This window comes from Aulostomus chinensis, chromosome 8 (genome assembly GCF_037954235.1).
Source record: "Aulostomus chinensis isolate RoL2024-O1b breed Wild chromosome 8, RoL_Achi_v1.0, whole genome shotgun sequence".
Taxonomy (NCBI): Eukaryota; Metazoa; Chordata; class Actinopteri; order Syngnathiformes; family Aulostomidae; genus Aulostomus; species Aulostomus chinensis.
The window spans coordinates 8,910,852-8,932,384 of record NC_141327.1 but is presented as its reverse complement, the minus strand read 5'-3'; the positions used below and the strand labels follow the sequence as shown (position 1 = coordinate 8,932,384).

General features: G+C 41.6%; 2 protein-coding genes across 3 annotated transcripts; both read left to right on the top strand.

Moving 5' to 3' along the window:
* The first annotated feature begins 1,482 nt into the window (after positions 1–1,482).
* get3 (guided entry of tail-anchored proteins factor 3, ATPase) lies at positions 1,483–10,055 on the top strand. Its single transcript, XM_086210736.1, has 7 exons — positions 1,483–1,655; positions 2,315–2,462; positions 2,715–2,863; positions 2,949–3,099; positions 3,206–3,313; positions 8,516–8,713; positions 8,974–10,055. The coding sequence occupies exons 1-7, from the start codon at positions 1,513–1,515 to the stop codon at positions 9,100–9,102; spliced, it is 1,026 nt and encodes a 341-aa protein (XP_086066862.1). The 5' UTR covers positions 1,483–1,512; the 3' UTR covers positions 9,103–10,055.
* A 3,710-nt stretch (positions 10,056–13,765) lies between these two features.
* On the top strand, positions 13,766–21,088 carry LOC147257005 (bestrophin-2a-like). Of its 2 annotated transcripts, none has more exons than XM_086210072.1 (10): positions 13,766–13,966; positions 14,066–14,282; positions 14,377–14,471; positions 15,451–15,597; positions 16,617–16,771; positions 16,959–17,036; positions 18,544–18,696; positions 18,779–18,859; positions 19,315–19,469; positions 19,720–21,088. In XM_086210072.1, the coding sequence occupies exons 2-10, from the start codon at positions 14,131–14,133 to the stop codon at positions 20,519–20,521; spliced, it is 1,818 nt and encodes a 605-aa protein (XP_086066198.1). In that variant the 5' UTR covers positions 13,766–13,966; positions 14,066–14,130; the 3' UTR covers positions 20,522–21,088. The 2 variants fall into 2 exon arrangements, with proteins under 2 accessions (XP_086066198.1, XP_086066197.1); XM_086210071.1 differs by having other exon boundaries at positions 15,364–15,597.
* The last annotated feature ends 445 nt before the right edge of the window (positions 21,089–21,533 follow it).

Sequence of the window (21,533 nt, the reverse complement as noted above, 5' to 3'; positions counted from 1 at the left end):
AAGATGACGTCCGCTTTGAGTGATTTTATATGCAATAGTACCTTACCTCTTTGACAGGCTCATTTACACCTTTGACATTCCATGTACAAAAGGTCAGATCTACCTTCTTCTCATTCATGTTTGCATTGTCTTGCATTGACCTAATTTATGGCAGTATTGTTCTCGTACTCTCTGTATTTGTGCAGTCAGGGCGTAGGGCCCAACCCCCTCCCCCCTCCCCAAGTAAAAATCCCTGAAAACAAAAGCAAGCAGAACACCTGAACAGTGCATCCCAGCCTTTTCAGTTGCAACCAACAATATGAACAGAAAAGCTATAGGGATGCCAGCATATAACCTAAGGTTACCTAAATACTTTATCTCGAACTTCCTTTATTCAGACGTAGTTCCTATACTCACCTTAGTAATTTATTCAGACTGTTTTTGTAAACAAACTTTATTGTATGTTTACATGATATAATAAAAGATTATTGTATAACATCATACAACTTTCAGATTGAAGTAGTCATAATAAAATAACAAAAATATAAACACGAGGTATATGACATTATTGTTGACAAAGGAAAAGAAGTAGTTATAAAGTTAAATTCAATGTTTTATAAGTGTCCAGAGTCTTCATAGCCTTTTTAAATTTTTATGGCATGCAGTGTGTTAAAATATGGTGCCATTTCAACTTTAAATTTTTGTATCCTTGTCTTCTATTTGGCCCACTTGCATTTATGAATAAAATATTTCCCTTATAAAATAAAAAGGTTTTAAAAAAAACAAAACATTTTCCTTTTCATTATCACATTTTCTAAGTTTTCACGCGTCACGTGACTCAAAAGTACCAACCGTATGGTGAATCTCCGAAAAGTCAGCTCAGAAAGCAGTAGCCGGGAAAAGTTTCAAAATAAAACATTCACATTTCCAAAAGTGTCAATATTTCAATACTTCCCCCAACAAATGGACACTTGTTTTCAGATTTCTCTTTACAAGTTTTCAGCCCTTGGAAGCACAAAAAATACATTTTTAAACTCTGAAAATGTGTTACAGAAACACTGCAAAATGAGTTTGCATCATTCATGAAGGAAAACTCAACTCCAAAATAAGAGATTTTTCAGAGATGTTTTTTTTTTTCTCTTAAGGCTATCGAAAAACAACAGAAACAGCGTGGAACTTTTGAATCTTTTGTTCTCAGTGGAAGATATAGATCGCAATCTGATTTCATACTGGACGTTTGTCCGCTGTCCTGTCAGCCTTCAGCCCTCCCCTTCTGACGGCAACAGTAGCTGGGAGCTTGCTGCTCTCCCACGCAGTTTCCTAAAAAGATTGCAATTGTTTTTCTTTTTTGATATGAGGTCTTACGTAGATAATAAACAAATATGTTCTATAAGGATGGAAATCTACACGTCTGGCAGTGTTTTGTCTTTTTTTTACAACGATGTGGATTTTGTATTGAAAAGTCCGAGGAGCCCTGAAGGTTACAAGCTCGGTTCATCCCACCTAAACTCGACGTCAGTTTATACACACAAGATGGCAGCTTCGTTGGAAGACGAGTTTGAAGATGCTCCTGATGTAGAACCCTTAGAACCAACACTTAAAAATATCATCGAGCAAAAATCTTTGAAATGGATATTTGTCGGTGGAAAAGGTGGTGTCGGTAAAACGACCTGTAGGTAAGTTGACGAAAGAACTGTCATTAGCCTTCTGATATTACACAAACGGGTCACGGCGCTAGCTAATTTAGCCGACTGCATAAATTGACGTTGTTTTTTTAATCGGCTAATTCCTAAAACAAGAATCTAATGAACTCTCTTATGCTGCCGTCATCAGGGCGGCGATAAAACGAATTAAAATTGTAAACTCAGCTCAGCTGTAAGCAATAATATGAATTCGCTGGCTAGTTGAGGGCTGTCAAGCCATACTAGCTTGCCTGCGTCATGGGTTGCGTTCACGTTTGAGGTGGTAACAGTATTAATGGACTATCAACATCATAGTTCTTCTCACACTTATTTCCTTGTTAAGGGTGGCAGCTCTATGTTGTTTACAGTAGTTATTTGACCCAGCTAAGTTAATCCTAAATGAATGAAGTTTTGTAAAGCTGAGTTGGTCTTAAATTACTCATATTAGCTCTCACATCTGCTTTAACCTGACAGGAGTTATAGCTACCCCTCTTGATTCTGCTAGCCAGAGTGAATGATGCGTCTGAAGTTATTGATGGACAAGGAACATCCAAATTGCATAACAATATTGCCAACATTTCATGCATAATTGAGGTTCATAACATCCTTGCTGTGCTGTGTTTAATGCTGTCTGTCACATGTAATTCCTATAGCTGTAGTTTGGCTGTTCAGTTGGCTGCTGTCAGGGAGAGCGTCCTCATCATCTCCACTGATCCTGCTCATAACATCTCTGACGCTTTTGACCAGAAGTTCTCAAAGGTGCCTACAAAGGTCAAGGGCTATGACAATCTTTTTGCTATGGTGAGTCAACTTGCCAGAAGAACACGTTTAAACCTTCTACAGAGAACCAAAAGCATAAAAGTGACATGTTAATATACTGTGAGGGGGGTTCGAAAGAAATACTCTACTACCAAAGATATCTTCAGGCTTCTTTGTTAAGGATTGCAAGTCTCATGATGAGTTTATATTTTGCAACATAATGAATGACCCAAGGCCCTTAGAAATAATTGCTATACAGTGAGACCCCAATGTCCTGACTGTGTATAAATATAGGAGATTGACCCGAGTCTGGGTGTGGCGGAGCTACCTGATGAGTTCTTCGAGGAGGACAACATGCTCAGCATGGGCAAGAAGATGATGCAGGAGGCCATGAGTGCCTTCCCTGGTATCGATGAAGCAATGAGCTACGCAGAGGTCATGCGGTAATGGAACACCAAATCAGGTTTTTGTTGAAAAATTTATTCAGCATGTAAATAGCACTATTTCCCTGTTTTTCCTGTAACTCAGTTTAGTGAAAGGAATGAACTTCTCAGTGGTGGTCTTTGACACTGCTCCCACTGGTCATACACTGCGGCTACTCAACTTCCCCACTATAGTGGAACGTGGTCTGGGCCGCCTCATGCAGATCAAGAACCAAATCAGCCCTTTCATCTCACAGGTGAGGTGGGATGAGTACATTCATCCATTTGTTGCCTGTAGACATTATGTTTCTCTCTTCTCTGTGAGTTCATTGCCTTAATTTCTCTCGATACCGTCATCTCTAGATGTGTAATATGCTTGGCCTGGGGGACATGAATGCAGACCAGCTGGCATCAAAGCTAGAGGAGACCCTGCCAGTCATCCGCTCAGTCAGCGAACAGTTCAAAGACCCCGTAAGTCACCAAAAAAGCAAAAGCAAATATGTTCTGTACAATCCAAGCTGGGTTAGGTTTCCAATTTGATTGTTCTGGCCTGGTATATGACCTTAAAATACTGCTGCGTGAATTGGTGAAAGTGTGGGATTGCAGCTGTGTATTATTGCAATTTGTGATCGCAATTTTAATGAATTCATAAGTGGTGTCATAAGCTTTGAGGATTACTCTCCATTTTAAGTCCTAATATGAGGTAGAAAATATAATTGTCAGTCATAATAATGAGATTGTACGTCACAACAGACATAATAATTGAAATAATGAGCTAGTAATTGTAGTTCTTTCACTTTTATCTCACAATTATGACATTGTTACATCATGATTAACTCGTGATTATGACTTGCTGTATCAAAATTATATCTTAACAGGATAAGTGGTAGAAAATCAATGGATGGATGGATGGTATCAGCTACCCTCCCAAAACTTTTCTCCTACACTGCCATCAGCAAGTTTTACAACAAATGCAGTTCTATATGTGTAGCCATAGATGTCATCTTGCAATTAGTAAATTACTTCTTCACAACTTTGTCTACCTATATGGAAGGCAACTCCTAAACTTACCTTTGATTTTAAAAAATCCTGTCTTAAATTATAATTATGAGATAAAAACTAATAATAATGAGATTAAGTTGTAATTATGGGATATTAAGTGGAAGTTATAAGAGTAAGAAGGGTCACAGGGGGACTGGAGCCTATCCCAGCTGACTTTGGGTGAGAGGCTGGGTACACCCTGGACAGGTCGCCAGTCCATCGCAGGGTCAACACATACAGACAGACAACCATTCGCTCTCACAGCCACACCTACGGTCAAATTAGAGTATCCGATAAGTCTAATCCCCTCTTGCATGTGTTTGGGCTGTGAGAGGAGGCCGGAGTACCTGGAGTGAACCCACGCAGGCACAGGGAGAACATGCAGACTCCACGCAGTAAGACACTGTGCGCAAGATGGGGCTCGAACCCAAAACCCTCTTCCTGTGAGGTGATAGTGCTGACCACTACACCACCATTCTGCCGCGGTAGCTGCTCCAAAACCCCTTTTTGCTCATTGTGTATATCAGCACCATGTCTCTTCCCAAGTACTTTGTTATGGTCTTTTTTTTAAACGTCTCCTTGAAATCTTGTCATATGAAAAAATGTGTAATTGTGCTTCACTGTTGTTTCATTTGGCTTTGACGAACTTCAGCTGTCTTTTTGTCTTTGTCTTCACTTGTCCGAGCCTTCAGTTGCATGATTTCATCATAGTTTTCGCACTTTAACTTTGCAAGTTTCTTTCCATTGAGCAGTGCTGTACCTGAATCCAAAATATCACCATATAAGAGATGTCAAGTGAAGTCAAGTCAGTTTTATTTGTATAGCGCCAAATCACAACAAAAGTTATCTCATGACACTTTACAAGTAGAGCAGGTCTAGTACCACACTCCCTCAATGAATTTACACCCAACAATTCTCCATCAGCAAGCACATCCTGCACACGGGGACAAAAACCTTCCTTTTAACAGGCGGGAACATTGAGCAGATCCAGGCTCAATGGGGACTGCCTTCTGCTTTGACCGGTTGGGGGGAAAGAGAGCAGAAGAGCAGGGCAGAGACAAAGACAGATAATGGAGGAAAACAGATACACAGAAGGAAAGAGAGGGACAGAGATAAAGAGAGAGAGAGAAAGGAAGAAAGACTGATGGACGGACGGGGTTGTGAGAAGGTGGTGCTATGGTTGGCTGCTTGAGCCTCTTCAGGTCTGTAGCCTCCTCCAGCAGCATCTGGGATGTGGGGTGCAGGGAGCCTGAAGGCTCTGGAGAAGAAGACGAGTTAGTAACAGATATGAGTATGATTTATTTAACACATATAGGAGGACAGAGAGGAGAGAGAAGCCCAGTGCACCATGGGAGATCCCCCAGCAGTCTAAGCCTATAGCAGCATATCTAAGGGTCAGCCTAAGCCGCCCTATCTATAAGCCTGATCAAAAAGGAAGGTCTTAAGTCTGCTCTTAAAGGTCGAGAGGGTGTCTGCATCCCGTACCGAAACTGGGAGACGGTTCCACAGGAGGGGAGCCTGATAGCTGAAGGCTCTGACTCACATTCTACTTTTAGAAACTCTAGGAACCACCAGTAACCCCGCATCCTGGGAGCGAAGGGTTCTAGCTGGGTAATAGTGGACTGTGAGCTCTGTCAGGTATGAAGGAGCCTGACTGTTGAGGACTTTGTATGTTAGAAGGAGAATTTTGAATTCTATTCTGAATTTGACAGGGAGCCAATGCAGAGAAGCCAGTACAGGAGAGACATGGTCTGTTCTACTAGTTCTCGTCAACACGCGGGCAGCAGCATTTTGGACCAGCTGGAGAGTCTTTAGGGACTTGCTGATGCTCATGTCTTTTCACCACCAATTCAGTGTCAGCTCACTTGTTAAGCTTCTTCTCATTGGCATCCATGTTGGTCACTCTACAGTCTGCATGCCTGATTGTCGCGTCGCTGTATACACATGCTGCACGCACATACACACACCATCAGAATATCTGACGGGCATAACCCAACTGAACCCAATCAGAGAGGTTGTAATATTTACAGACACTCACACACATTAGTTTAAATTAAATTTTACAAACTGTGGCTCTTTTATGTGTGGTTATGTAATCATACAAACTCACCTCGCTATTTGATCAAGAAGCACTGCCTGAAACCAGTTTAACTTTATGTTGGTCATCTAAACCAGGCATCACCAACTGGTGAACCGTGATCCGGACCCAGTAATGGTTTTGTCTGGACCTGTTAAAATTCTAATATTAATAAAAAGATAAATCATTAGTGCATGCACAGCTAATCTAGTTAATACGACAGGAGCGTCATCAATAGCCAAGCCAGTCAAATCAATAGTTCACCTTTCAGCAACAAGCAATAGCCCCGGCTTGAGCACGGGATCTTTCTGTGTGGAGTCTGCATGTTCTCCCTGTGCCTGTGTGGGTTCTTTCCAGGTACTCCAGCTTCCTCCCACAGTCCAAAGACATGCAAATGGGGACTAGGCTAATTGAATATTCTATGGCTGTGAGTGTGAACGGTTGTCTGTCTATATATGTTGACCCTGCGATGGACTGGAGACCTGTCCAGGGTGTACCCCGCCCCACGCCCGAAAGCTGCTGGGATAGACTCCAGCCCCCCCCGCAACCCTTAACAGGATAAGCGGAAGAAAATAGATGGATGGAATTATATAATGTGTGCAGAAATTCAAAGTAAGGCTGTACTTTTTGCATTACATTTTAATTCTCAAATTTGACTTCTCAGTTTCAGAGGTTAACTCTTAACTGGAAGGAGGTTATAAACAAAGTGAATGACAGCAAGACTGTTAGCGTACACTAACAGCTGGCTACTCAGGTGAGGAGAAGCACACATGGAGCAATTAAAAAAGCCGCAACGGAAGGGAGCAGTCCAAGTCTGTAATTGGTCTGGATTACTGGAGACTAATACTCCTGACAGACACGCAGAAAGAAGACTGAGAAAAATGTTGCTTAAAGTGTAAATGAAAAATGAAGTGAAATGTTACTCTTATAAAACTGTTGGTCGATTTATGATGGTACTTTTAACTGTATATTATTTTTATGATCTGCCATTCAGAGTCAGGTTTGATATGAAATGCTTTGCTTTGGATGTTCAGAAGAAAATTGAATTCAAATGGTTGTTGTAAGGAATAAATATACTTTTGTAACTTAATTAATTGCTTGTAGATGTATTAGATTAAGAGGTGCTTTCAATCCTCCTGGAAGCGAAAACACTCACTGGTAGAGACCATCTCTGTGTGCTGCAAATTGCATTTAAAGTTGGGTCACGTTAATGAGTATGTTTAGGTTTTGGAACTCTAGTGTCAGTGTCATGTTCCGCGATGCTCTGTCCTCTCCATAGGAGCCTATTCAACTGGCAATATGTCAGCCATGTTGTTTTTTTTGTCAGCTCGGTTTCATTAACTTGTTCAGATTCTGTTTATTTGGTCATTGTCTCTCAGTTTATGTATTTCTATCAAGTGTGTTGATCACATGGTAACATTGTTTCCTTGTCTGTCTGTTTTTGAGATTGGTATTGCATGTGGTGTTCTATTGTGAAAAATGTTTGGGTTCATTAAGCTATTCCTGTCTGGTTCAGTTTGTTCAGTGAAGTTTAAGGGCCCCCTGTCAAAAATAAACTCGCCTCAGTATATATCACTATCTAATTTTTTAAAGATTTTATTTAATTCTCAGGAAAAGGAACTTTGTTAACACTGTTCTTAAATATTAATCAAGCATATGCTGCCATGAGAGAGGATGGTGCTGCTACAATGTCTGGAATTAAGCAGCTGTCAGTCAATGATACTTCCTCATCTCTTAAGTTTAATACTTAAAGTATAGTATTGCCAAGAACATTAAAATAAATGAATAAAGCTCCATGATAAATCTAAATTGTCAAACAAACCCAGCGATCAGATTTTGCTGTCAGTGTCAGCATGGCGTTATAAATAGCCATCCAACTGTGCTCCTGTTTGTAAATCCAAATTGCGGTCTAAAAAAACCCTCTCGTGTAAATTTCAACTTGGATTTCTTGATGAGGCCTGGCTGCAATTAAATTGTTTTTAAGAAGCCTATTTCTATTGAAACATGTTGTCTGGTGTAATTTAAAATATTTCACATTTTTTAACTGAAACTGAAGTGCTGTGACAGTTCAGCCAGTTATGATAATCATTATATATGATGACCTGAAAAATCTCTTGAGCTCCTTGTTTTTTGTTCCATAACTGGAGTAATGTTATGTTGGTTTTTGTTTTTATTTTTTCTCTCTTGCACATTTAAAAAGAATTGAAGTGATAAATGCTTCACGTTTTTACAGGTGTTTTACAGATAGGCTTAAAGGGCTTCATTTCTAAATTGCTTATAGAATTAGCATGTTTATCACAGAAGAGTGACACCAGATGTCAAACTGAGAAAACATAAAACTCCAGTGTACCTGACTTTTCCAAAATATCCTTCATTTTATAGCTCTTAAAATTGCATCTCAGCAGACAACTGTTATTGATCTTTTAGGATGGTCCTGGCTCCTAGATATTGATTGCAGTTGACACACATACAGTGTTGTAAGGTCTTGAACAACTCAGATCATGACCTTGTTGTATTTACATTTTGCATTTCCTGACTTTCCCCTTATCTATCAGGAGCAGACCACTTTCATCTGTGTGTGTATCGCCGAATTCCTTTCCTTGTATGAGACGGAGCGGCTGATCCAGGAACTGGCCAAATGCCGCATTGACACACACAACATCATCGTCAACCAACTTGTGTTCCCTGATACCGAGAGACCTTGCAAAATGTGTGAGGCCCGCCATAAAATTCAGTCCAAGTATTTAGACCAGGTAAGCAGTCAGTGTTTGATAAATTGTTACACATCAGCTGTTACAGTCCTGCAAGTTTATTTGAAATATTTACATACTAGCACTTGACCCACCAAAAGTCTGATGTCAAGTGTGTGTGTGTGTGTGTGTGTGTGTGTGTGTGTGTGTGTGTGTGTGTGTGTGTGTGTGTGTGTGTGTGTGTGTGTGTGTGTGTGTGTGTGTGTGTGTGTGTGTGTGTGTGTGTGTGTGTGTGTGTGTGTGTGTGTGTGTGTGGTTGACAGATGGAGGACCTTTATGAAGATTTCCACATAGTCAAACTGCCACTGCTACCCCATGAAGTCAGAGGGGCTGACAAGGTCAACACATTCTCCAAGCAACTTCTGGAACCCTACAAACCACCCAACAAGTGATTCCCTTCCTGCAGGAGATCCCCGCCCATTGAGTTCTCAGAGATCTATTCTTGCAGCACTGGCGTCAAGACGATACCCTGAGTCCTCAGCCTCTTCCACACTAGAGCTCACTGCTACAGCAAGACATGCTTTTAATGGAAAATTGATTCAATCAACTATCCCATAATACTGATAGAAAGAGAAGATGTACTGACTGTCTTTCCCTTCACCCTCTTTTTCCTCTTGTCCTCTCTGTAGCAGTTGTACTGCTTTTAAGCATTCTTGTTAAAACAATAATAAAACCCCTTCCCTCGTCTACCCTGCCTATCATCCAGCCAAAAAGTGTCACCAGTGGAAGTGCTGCTGTGTATTCCAGGATAAAATGGTTTTCATGATCATCGATCATTGTTTGTTTACATCAGGGATTCCCAAAATGTGGTGTGCAAGCTGCCACTAGGGGGTGTGCGAGATAAAAAAAAAAATGTAATGGCGGTTTGGAGTGGGTTTTTTTACGTGAGATTTTCCCACACAGTAAAGACGTGTAAATAAACATTTCCCTCATAAAATTTAAAATCAAAAGTTGACATATTAATTCATAAATAAATGCAGGCTATTCCAAATGCACCTCATTTTAAGATGAAGTGGAGAAAAAGTTATCTTCTATGCACTGTATGCAGGCTTGTTGCATTTTTTTCCCCCCTGAAGGTATGGGGAATTGGGGGTGCGTTAATCTGGTTGGGATAAAGAAGGGGGTGTGTGACCAGAAAAGTCTGGGAACCACTGGTTTACGCCTTACTTATTCTGTTTATGGCTGTTTGATCACTTCATCACTCTGTTTTAAAAAATTCTTCTCACTCACATCTAGGATTTATATGCAGCTATCTGCAGATTGAAGGTGTGATAGCAGGCAATTAAAAGGCAATTAAAAAAAGCATAAACAAATGTATCAAGATTAACCATAATATTGCCATAATAAAAGCAGTCTTGATTGTATGAATGCAATTAACTTATGCCATTAAGATTTAGATTGCACTGATAGGGAGTGCTGCAGTAGTTGCTTTGTAATTGTGTGAATTTCTTAATGGCCTCTTTTGGGTGTTGGATTTTTTGGTGGGTTGGCCACATCACAAGTTTGGGGATTTTTCAGTGCAAATATGAGGGGTTTTAATAGTTAAATCCCATACAGAGGACTGTTTTAAGAAAGGAGGTTTAAAAAAAACAACTGTCTAATCATGAACTGTGAGTTTATTTGACCTCAGATTGGAAACTGGGTTTTTCGTTTCAGAACAGCTGATTGGAGTTAAATTCATCACCTTTGAGTAGGTTCTCTATGAGTTAAGCATGGACACCACAACATATTCCATGCACATATTCCATGGAGGAAACAGCTGGGGAAGGCCTTGGGGAGGGGTCCTCTAATCACCAGGGCAGAAGTCACAGAGGCAGTGAAAAATCTACACGGCAGCAAAGCTCCGGAGTTGGATGAGATCCTCCCTGGGTATCTCAAGGCTCTGGATGTTGTAGGGCTGTCTTGGTTGACACGTCTCTGCAACATTGCATGGATACTGAGGGCAGTGCCTGTGGAGTGGCAGACCGGGATTGTGGTCCCCATCTTAAAGAACGGATACCACAGGGTGTGTTCCAACTTTAGGGGATCACACTCCACCTCCCCGGAAAGGTCTACTTCAGGGGACTTTAAGAGGAGGGTCCGGTCAATAGTTCAACCTCGGATTAAGGAGGAGCAATGTGGTTTTTGTCCAGGCTGTGGAACTGTGGATCAGCTCTTTACCCTTGCAAGAGTACTGAAAGGTGCATGGGAGTTTGCCCAACCAGTCCACATGTGCTTTGTGGGTTCGGAAAAGGCTTATGACTGTGAACTTATGTTCCCAGGGGCATCCTGTAGGGGGTACTCAGGGAGTATGAGGTGGATGTCTCCTTACAAATGGCCATTCAGTCTCTGCAGTTCAAGGCTGAGCGTGAAGCGGAATCAGCCCCTCCAAGTCTGAGGCCATGGTTGTCAGCCGGAAAAGGGTGGACTGCCCACTCTGGGTCGGGTGGGGAGGTCCTGCCTCAAGTGGAGACTTTAAGCATCTCGAGCTCTTGTTCATGAGTGAGGTTAGGGTGGAGCAGGTGATTGACAGGCAGATTGAGGCAGCGTCTGCAGTGATGCAGCGCTAAACCGGTCCATTGTGGTGACGAAGAAGCTAAGCCAAAAGGTGAGGGTCTCGATTTACCAGTCAATCTATGTTCCAACCCTCACCTGTGGTCATGAGCTCTGGGTAATGACCAAAAGAACAAGATTGAGAATACAAGCAGGCAAAATGAGTTCCCTCGGCAGGGTGGCTGGGCTCTCCCTTAGAGATAGGGTGAGAAGCTCGGTCATTCGGGAGGGACTCAGAGTAGAGCTGCTGCACCTCCATGTTGAGAGGAGTCAGTTGAGGTGATTTGGACATGAGAATGCCTCCTGGATGCCACCCTCAGGAGGTTTTGCAGGCATGTCTTACCAGGAGGAGGCCTCAGGGGCCAACCCAGGACATGCTGGAGGGATTATATCTCTTGGCTGGCCTGGGAACATGTGTGGATAATTAATGAAATGCTTTATCATGCCACTCAGAAAATACTAAAGCATTCAGAGGTAAGATTTCAAAGTACAATGCATAAAGGAGCCATTTTCTTTAATAATTAATATTTTTGTCAAAATTGATAATAAAGGGAGCAGCATGATGGTAAAGTGGTTTGCACTGTCACCTCACAACAAGTAGGTTCTGGTTTTGAGCCCTGGCTTGAGCATGGGGTCTGTCTGTGTGGAGTCTGCATGTTCTCCCCGTGCCTGCATGGGTTCTCTCCAGGTACTTCCACTTCCTCCCACAGTCCAAACACATGCAAGAGGGGACTAGGCTGATTGGACACCCTAAATTGACCATATATGTGGCTGTGAGAGCAAATAACCATTTGCTCTCACAGCCAGTCCCACAGACCCCAGACAGTCTCACAGTCTGTCTAAATGTGTCGGCCCTGCGATGGACTGGTGACTGTCCAGAGTGTACCCTGTCTCTCACCCAAAGGCAGCTGGGATAGGCTCCAGCCCCATGGACCCTTAGTAAGCGGAAGAAAATGGATGGATGGATATGGATACATGATATTAAAGGGAAACTGTCTGTTTCCACTGACCTGTTTCACTTCATAATACATCAATCAATGGTGCCACCCAGAGAAGTTCAGGCCAATCTGATGAAGGTTGTAAGTATGTATGTGTGTGTGTGTGTGTATATATATATATATATATATATATATATATATATATATATATATATATATATATATATATATATATATATATATAAATACATACATACATATACATATGTGTGTGTAGTGTGTGTGATCATTGAGATTGATATTAAAAGGGAATTCTTTATTTCAGAAACCTGTTTCACTTCAGGTTAATGGTGCACCAACCCAGGGTGAAACCTAGAAAATTTCAGTCTTCATCTATCATAATTTGGATATTCAAAGGAAACTGTGTATTTCCACAGACCTGCTTTACATAACAGTACACCTCCCCTGGGTGCCGACCAGGTAATTTCAGTCAATTTGATGTAGATTATATAAATCAGATTCACTGTTGAATGACAATATAATATAGCTGTTGTCTGCCAGACTTTTAATTTTGAAACTACATGAGAGTGGACTGAAATGTCCCTTTCCTTTACAGCCCAACTGAGAGAGAAAAATACATCCTAAAGCCATGTTGTCATTGAAATGTATTGTTAAAATGTGTATGGGCAATGTCATGGTTTACATGAGGAAATCGCATTCATCTAATGCCTGAAACAAACTCCCACTTGAGATCCCACCTAGCCAGGCTTATTAAAAATAAATAACTCATGCAAAACAGCTGGGTCACTGCCCATAATTTCCATCCATCCATTTTCTTCCGCTCATTCCTGTTCAGGATCGCGGGGGGCTGGAGCCTATCCCAAAGGCTACGGGCGAGAGGCGGGGTACACCCTGGACAGGTCGTCAGCCCATCGCAGGGCCAACAGGTAGAGACAAATAACCATTCACACCTGCGGTCAATTTAGAGTATTCATTTAGCCTAGTCCCCAATTGCATGTCTTTGGACAGCAGGAAGAAGCCGGAGTACCCGGAGAGAACATGAAGACTCCACACAGAAAGATCCCGTGCCCGAGCCGGGACTCGAACCCTTAACCTTCTTGCTGGGATGCGACAATGCGCCACCGTTCCGCCTCTGCCCATAATTAATTCCAGAAAATACTGTAACCCAATGAGCACCACAGGCTGTGTTACCTCGTTTTAAATGTCCTGGTTTGTGGCTAAAATGGGGTAAAAGTGTTATTTGTGGACCAAGATGAGTCTCTAAAAGAAGATGAAAAAATCCTGTATGACCTGTATCATCCCAGTATTTATTCATAAGTGATTGCAAATATTTTAACTGAACATTACTTACGAGCAAAGTTTGTCATGGTGCACTTGCCGCTTTTATGTAATCCCTAACTGTACCGTGAGCTCTCAGTGCCTCGGCGCTGCGGTCTGTCGCTTGCGGTTCATCACCAAGCAGTGGTCTCTCGGTCGGGGGCAGCGCTAACGAGCTCCTCCTCCTCCTTGTTTTGGGATTTACCCCGGGGCGCACTGACCACTGGACGCACCGATGAGACTCCGATGTAGGATTACTGCCAAGCAGCCGCAAGTTAAGCGGGCTGACGGCGGGACACGCAGGGATATCAGGGTTATTTAGAAATACACAAGAGGCGAGCAGAGCCAGCGACTCAAAGAGAAAGTTACGGTCGAGGGAGGAGATGAAGTTACTTATCCAAGGCCAATTACGCACACAGATGCTCTGAGCTCTTTCCATCGAAAGAAGGTAAGGACGCACTTTGTTTTAACTGGGACTGTTGTAATTGCGCATTTTTCGACCCTTCATGGCATTTGACCCCCCCGGGCACATTTTGTCCCACTGCAGGTGTCACTGCAGAGTCGAGTTCATCCAAATATTGTATATATCCGAAGATCTGTAAAGTGTCACCAATGACTGTCACCTACACAGCCAGAGTTGCAAACGCTCGCTTCTGTGGCTTCTCAAAGCTACTTCTAGCCTGGAAAGGCAGCATCTACAAGGTACTATATAAAGAGTTCCTGGCTTTCTTTGCCATGTATACAGCCATCAGCATCACTTACAGGTGAGACTATCCAGGCCTGCATCAGTCCTTTTATTCACAAGGCTTTGTCGTTGTTGTTTTTTCAATTTAGTTTTTTTTTTTTCCATTCTTTTAGATTTTTCCTGTATGATGGGCAGAAGAGGTATTTTGAGAAGCTGGCCATTTATTGCAACCACTATGCCAGTCTCATCCCCATGTCCTTTGTGCTGGGTAAGCATGGATGCTTACTGTCATATTTAAACAAGAGTAATGCCTCTGGTTTGGGGCTCTCAAAGGTTACTTTGGGCTGGCACACAGGAAAGGAATAAATCAATTTAATCATCATTCCTGTGCTATCATCCTGTTCCATCTACCAAACGAGATAATGGTATTATTAAGTTTTCATAAAAAGTTCATGAAAAAATGGGCATCACAAGGACTGTGTTAACATTCTCTCCATCAGGGTAGAATACATTCTTTAAAGCTTCAGCAAATCCGCCATCAAACTATATTTTCCATTCAAGCCCACAATTTCCTTTCTAAAGATCGGATAATATTAAAAAAAAACACTCAAAATGTTGGTTGAAGCAACACATTATATAGCAAATGTTCCCAAAATATTTATGAAATGTAACAGTTACAAATTAATGATGTATCATGTAACAGAATGTAACATCTTCAAAATATTCCTAGATTTTAGATTAAAACATTTTCATTGGCATCATTAGAATTTGCTTCTAATGGGACGCTCCCTCCTTGTTGGGATGGCAGCAACAAACCTGGTAACCTCACAAATGATAGCTAATGTGGTTTTGTTGTTGTTGTCGTTGTTGTTGTTGTTTTGCCCTTTGGAAGCTAAGAAGGAGTCATGATTTGAACACTTTCTTACAGCATACCCCAGATGCTGACTGATGTTATCATGCGTTTCCAATTGTGACATTTTGTACTTTAATTTTTTGTTGGTTTCCTTTCCTTGTATCTCTGTCTCAAAAATAGAAGTGTAAATTATATTTTAAAAAATTACATTATGTTGTAGTGGACCATTTGAGTCACTTTTAGATTATTGCCCCCAACTTTCATCAAATGTCTGTACAGAAAATGTCTCCTCTCAATTCTGGAGCAGGTTTCTATGTGACATTGGTGGTGAACCGCTGGTGGAACCAGTACACCAGCATCCCGCTCCCTGATAGGCTCATGTGTATCCTGTCAGGAGGCCTCCAGGGCAGTGACGAGCGGGGACGCCTGCTGAGACGCACCATGATGCGCTATGCCAGTCTGTCAGCTCTGCTCATCCTGCGATCTGTTAGCACGGCAGTCTTTAAGCGTTTTCCCACCATTGACCATGTGGTAGAGGCTGGTGAGTGATAATGTGTCACCTCTGTACTGTTACTGTACATAAAAACCTTCCAGTCAATTGTTTGTTGCTCCACAATATACAGTCTGTAATGGTCCTGGTTAGGGAGCATTGTGATCAGTCACTCACATCATGAGTGTGTCCTGTTTGTTCTTATTTACATTCTAGTACGAGACATGGCAAGGACAGGCACATCCTGATTCTCACCACTGATAAAAAAGTTCTAGTCAGTCAACTCTGACAAGATCATAGGACACTAGAGCAGCAGTCCTCTCATCGCTGTTTTATAAATCAAAGATGTTGCAACTTACTGAGTTTTAAACATTTTGTTGTTGTCATGATAGAGTTGAGATATAGCCTCTGAAGACGACAAAGTAGTGCTCACTTTTGGACAAGCTTTTGATTGAGACAAACCACTTTAACGTGCCCTGCTGATCAAGGCCGGATTAACCATTAGGGCAACTGGGCAGTTGCCCAGGGGCCCTAGATCCTTAGAGGGCCCGCGGCGGGCCCTCTAAGGATCCCGCGGCCCCGCGGCAATCAGTGCAAAAGCAAAAAAAAATATTAGTCTCACTATGCTTTAAGCCTGACAGCTGCCGCTGTAGCTTTTGTCAGCGCAAGTCCAAGTTGAGGGGCAGAGCCCCCTCATTGGTCGTCAGCTCGCCATGGGGCGGGTCAAAGCAATGGTGATGCCAATCAAGGCAAGGGAGATTTCGATTAAAAAAAAAAAAAAAAACGAAAATGGAGAAACCTGGTGGTCAGCTTAGTGAGAGCGCTAAACGAAAATTAAAAAAGGACAGGGATTTTAAAAAGGCGGAAAGTTTAAAGAATATACCGAAAATAGGTAATTTTTTTCCAAACCGTTTGGGGGGTTGGGGGGGGCACTAACAGGTTGTTGCCCAGGAGCACTGTGGAGTGTTAATCCGGCCCTGTTGCTGATGTATTTGTATTCCACCATGCATGCCAGACGTGAAAGAAACTATTAACAAATCAACTATTTCCTGTTTGACACTGCTGTGCAGGATTCATGACCAGAGAAGAGCGCAAGAAGTTTGAGAGCCTCCACTCTCATTATAACAAATACTGGATCCCCTGTGTGTGGTTCACCAACCTGGCTGCTATGGCCCGCTGTGAGGGCAGGATCAAAGACGATCACACACTTAAACTGCTGTTGGAGGTGGACCTACACACACACACACACACACACACACACACACACACACACACACACACACACACACACACACACACACACACACACACACACTCAGCAGATCTGAAGTGGATAGGTTTTCACTGTGTATTCACACAGACTTAAGGACTCACTTGGGAAGGATTAATGCTGCGTGTCTGTGAATGAACAGGAGCTGAATGCCTTCAGAGGGAAATGCAGTATGCTGTTTCACTATGACATGATCAGTGTTCCTCTGGTCTACACTCAGGTAAGTGCAATCTTCAAAAAATTACAAATGCAGAGGTGAAGTTCATTTCATTAACACGTAATTGTGTTAATATATTCCGGGTTTGAGTCCTGGCTCAGGCACAGGGTCTTTCTGTGTGGAGTCTCCATGTTCTCCCTGTGTCTGTGTGGGTTCTCTCCGGGTACTCTGGCTTCCTCCCACCGTCCAAAGACTTCCAAATGGAGACTAGGCTAATTGATACTCTAAATTGACCGTAGGTGTGACTGTGAGTGTGAATGATTGTCTGTCTCTATGTGTTGGCCCTGTAATTGGCGACCTGTCCAGGGTGAACCCTGCCTCTCGCCTGAAAGCTGCTGGGATAGGCTCCAGCCCCCCCCCCCCCCCCCCCGGCAACCCTTAACAGGGTACGTGGAAGAAAATGGATGGATGGATGGATGGATGGATGGATGGATGGATGGATGGATGGATGTGTTAATATACAAAAAAACAAGTGAGGCCTTTTCTTACAGAATTACATTTGCAAGTTAACTTCAGAGAACCTCATCACAGAAACACATACTTTTTCCTTTACATTTTTAAAGATTTTATTAATCAGTTAGAATTAGAGTTTTGGTGCAAAGACTCTCAATTCCAACAGTGTGCTGTAATGACAGCTTGTCAATCCTTGAGATCTAATGCTATCTAATAAGGCAGTGCAAAAAATCGGTACAGGAATATATTGTGATGTTTAACAGATCCATGTCAAGATACAGCTGATAAAATAAGCGCATTTGTCAGATAATTGCAGTGAATAATTAGCATAATAATAGCCACAGCTGTGATGGAATGTGAAGCTTGTGTGAAATAAAGTAAAGTAAATTATGGAGAAAAAAATAATAATGGTGCTACATAATGGTACATACACCAGTGGTACTTTTCAAGTTTAAAAGAATAAAGTAGTTGTCTATCATTTGAATGCGACTAAGAATGTTTGGGGTGTTGGAGTATATGGTATAAACCCCTGACAGTTCTGGACACACATATGAAATATTCATTTTCTTGAAATGGAGTCTGAAGCTGAATTAACTACATCTTGATACTAGGCTCATTTTGTCCCAACCAGTGTCTCCCAGCTCTATTGATCTTTGGCACCTGTTTACTTAAAAATAAATAGATAGATAAATAAATGAGACTAAACCTTCAATTTCTATGTGTTCAAACTTCAGCTAGCATCACAGATTTTGACTGCATGTAGTTTTCAAAATGTAAGTGTTGCATTTCTAATTCGACCAAAATCATGCATTTCCTACAAATAGTTAAGGAACAGGTTTTGAGTTTATATGATTTTCTCAATGTTTTCAGCTAAGAAGCCTGTGCAAGTAGAATGTTTTGAAACCGTAAACCAGCCTTGAACTACCATGTGCATGGATAGTTTTTTTTCTTAATGGAGAAATATACTGTCAGCTATTACAGAAAATGGATGTCCTCATCAAAGAAACATATAAAATAAAATTTGAAAGAGTAGTGTACTCTCTAATTTGTCCTGCAGGTGGTGACTTTGGCTGTGTATAGTTTCTTCCTTGTGTGTCTCATCGGTCGTCAGTTCCTGGACCCTGGCCAAGGCTATCCAGGTCATGACCTCGACCTCTATGTGCCCATCTTCACCCTGCTGCAATTCTTCTTTTATGCTGGTTGGCTCAAGGTCAGTGGGGCCAACATCCAGTGTTCCTGGACTTTAGCGTGTCTTGTAGTTGTCTTGTGAAAATTTATGTTTTGTTCTGAAGGTTGCAGAGCAGTTGATCAACCCTTTTGGAGAAGATGATGATGACTTCGAGACAAACTGGCTGATAGACAGAAATTTCCAGGTTTCTTAATAAAGTCTCTTTTCCCTTTTTCTTTTTGATATAATTAGATTAGACTGCAATTCAATTCAGCAAAAAACGTTCACAACCGGTTATCAAAAACATGAAAACGTGTTTCACATAAAAAAAAAATCTTGTAACACTTTACATACAAGGGCAGATATTGGTTATTTAACGCTTAGTTACAGATGGGTGCTGAATAAGAATTACTTAGTGTACTTAGCCTTTTATTAATGCTCTTTCTGACCCTTATCATAACCCAGCCCCAACCTCCCCCAGTTTTTAAATCCACCTTTGCTATAACCTTTAAAGTTACTTGAACACCATTCATAAATTATTACAAGGAACATTAGTTAAATGTTAACCAATGGCTGAATAAACCATTATAACAGAAATCATTTTCCATTTTTATTGAGGAATTGTGTGTGTATTTTTGTGTGTTTGCTTTCACTGTGCAGGTATCCATGATGGCGGTGGATGAGATGCATGGAGATCTGCCAATGATTGAAAGAGACCGCTACTGGAATGATTCCAACCCTAGACCACCTTACACTGCTGCTACTCTCTTTGTCCTCCGTAAACCTTCCTTTCAGGGGTCAACTTTTGACATGGCGTGAGTCTCCTGCTTTTACACCCTCATTTCACTCAACATTGACTATGACTTTCACTTTGAATCCCCACTCTCTGGGAAAATCTTGGCACTGAAATTTAAATTATTCAGATTGCTTTGAAAAATGTTGTTAGGTCTAATAAAGAGTAAAGTCAACCCCTGATAGAGGACAAAAAACACCAAACAACAATGCGAGTGTGTCCACTGTGTGATTATGGTTGTGATCTAAGAGAATTTACAATGCCTTTGATAGGATCCCAAAGGAGGAGATGCACTTTCAGCCTCTGGAGGACATTGCTGAAAACCTGGAAGAGTCAGTGGGTCGTCACCCAAACATGGCTCTCTTCAATCGGCTACTCAGTGCAGCCCCTTCTTCAACTGGCCTTATGGGAGGGGCACTTCGCCGCACCTCAGCACAGCTCCAGAGGTTGTACCACTCCCCTAGCATTGACCAGTGTACCAGCGATGATGAGGATAATGAGAGCAGTAAGATAGGTAAAGGAGGATCTCTGCCATCAGGGCTGGGGCAGGAAACTCAGAGTACTGTGTGTAGTTTCAGGGAGGAGAAGAGCACCAGAACACCTCTGCTGGAGATTCAGTTTGGGATGGAACAGGAGAGGCTAGGAGAGAACACTGCCATAAACCACAGGAGTCAGGGAACCCGAGGAGATGGGATGGGGGATGAAGATGGCCATTCAAGTGAAGAAGGGGAGAAATCAGAGAGTAGAAGTGGGCTGATCAAACCTACTGTGTCACTGTTTCCTCCACCCTTCCAGCCCTCCAGACAGATGTTTACTCGCCTATCCTCTACCATTCCCAACACCTCCAATCATCCCTCTACCTTCCCATATCACCCCACTGGCCAGTCAAGTCTGGAGCACTGCAGTTCCCAGCCGATTATCAACCACAACAGAGCTGCTGCCACCATCCCCAAACCTCCTATGGGTGCACACAAAATGTCCTTCCTCACTGTGCCATCTTTCAACCAGCCTCAGCGTTTCCGCAGTGTCAGCATTGGATCAGAGCTCACTGGGACTTCAGGGAACAGTTTGTGATGATCCTTTAAAATCATCATGTACATTTTCATCAATGAATTAGTCACTTGCACTATACTCTGAGACCTGTCTGTCTATAACACATTTTGTAAAATAGTCTCTTCTGTGATGTGATGAAGTTAGCTGATAAGTGTATTTTGTAAATTTTGTTCAATTTAGACACACCAACTGGGGACCTGGGAAGGAAGTTTGGTATTGAAGTGCTAACCAGGACATTCAAAAGATTCTGTGATACTCTGGGAGATTCATAGTTCTCCAGAGTGTGTGACAAGACAAACCAAGATTCAACAAATTATTTTCATACCATAGCAAGAGAATGGAGGGCTCCACCAAAGCATAAATAAAAGTATTCCAGAAATGCTATATGTGTCTTAATTACCGCTGATTTATTACTCGTGCATTTTTTTAAATTGAAAAATAATAAGACAGAAGTGACGTGAAGAAACACGTAACTAAACTACCTCTTTCTACTACGGAAGTGATATCAAAACCAGTGAGAAGTGTATGTTAAGAAATAAAACAAGTTAATAGATATTTTTAATTACAAAATATTGCTTTTCTCAAAAAATGTGGCCAGAAATTGGTGCTTTGGTCTTTCATAACTGACTTTGATAAATATCCCTGAAAATAGAATGATTTCTATTACCCTATCTTGTTTTCCATATAATGAACTGAATAAATGACGTAACAAAAAGATGACATAAAATGGTCAGTCTTTGTTTTGCTTTATTCCTAACAGATACTTAGACTTAAAAACAAATATATTTTCAAACAATATGCTTTTTTAAATAGGGTGTATTCATATACATGACAGCATTAAATAGATTTAAAAACTATGAGTCATCAAAGAAGTTTTCAAAGTATGAAGTGGGCCCCCCCAAAGGGGTTTCCAACAGTTGAATGATTACTTCTAAAGATTAAATCATATCGACAAGCCCAAATGGGTTTGGTTAAAGATATGATTTAGAGATGAAGTGACTTTAGGGGGAATTTTACGATTTGTTACTCCTTC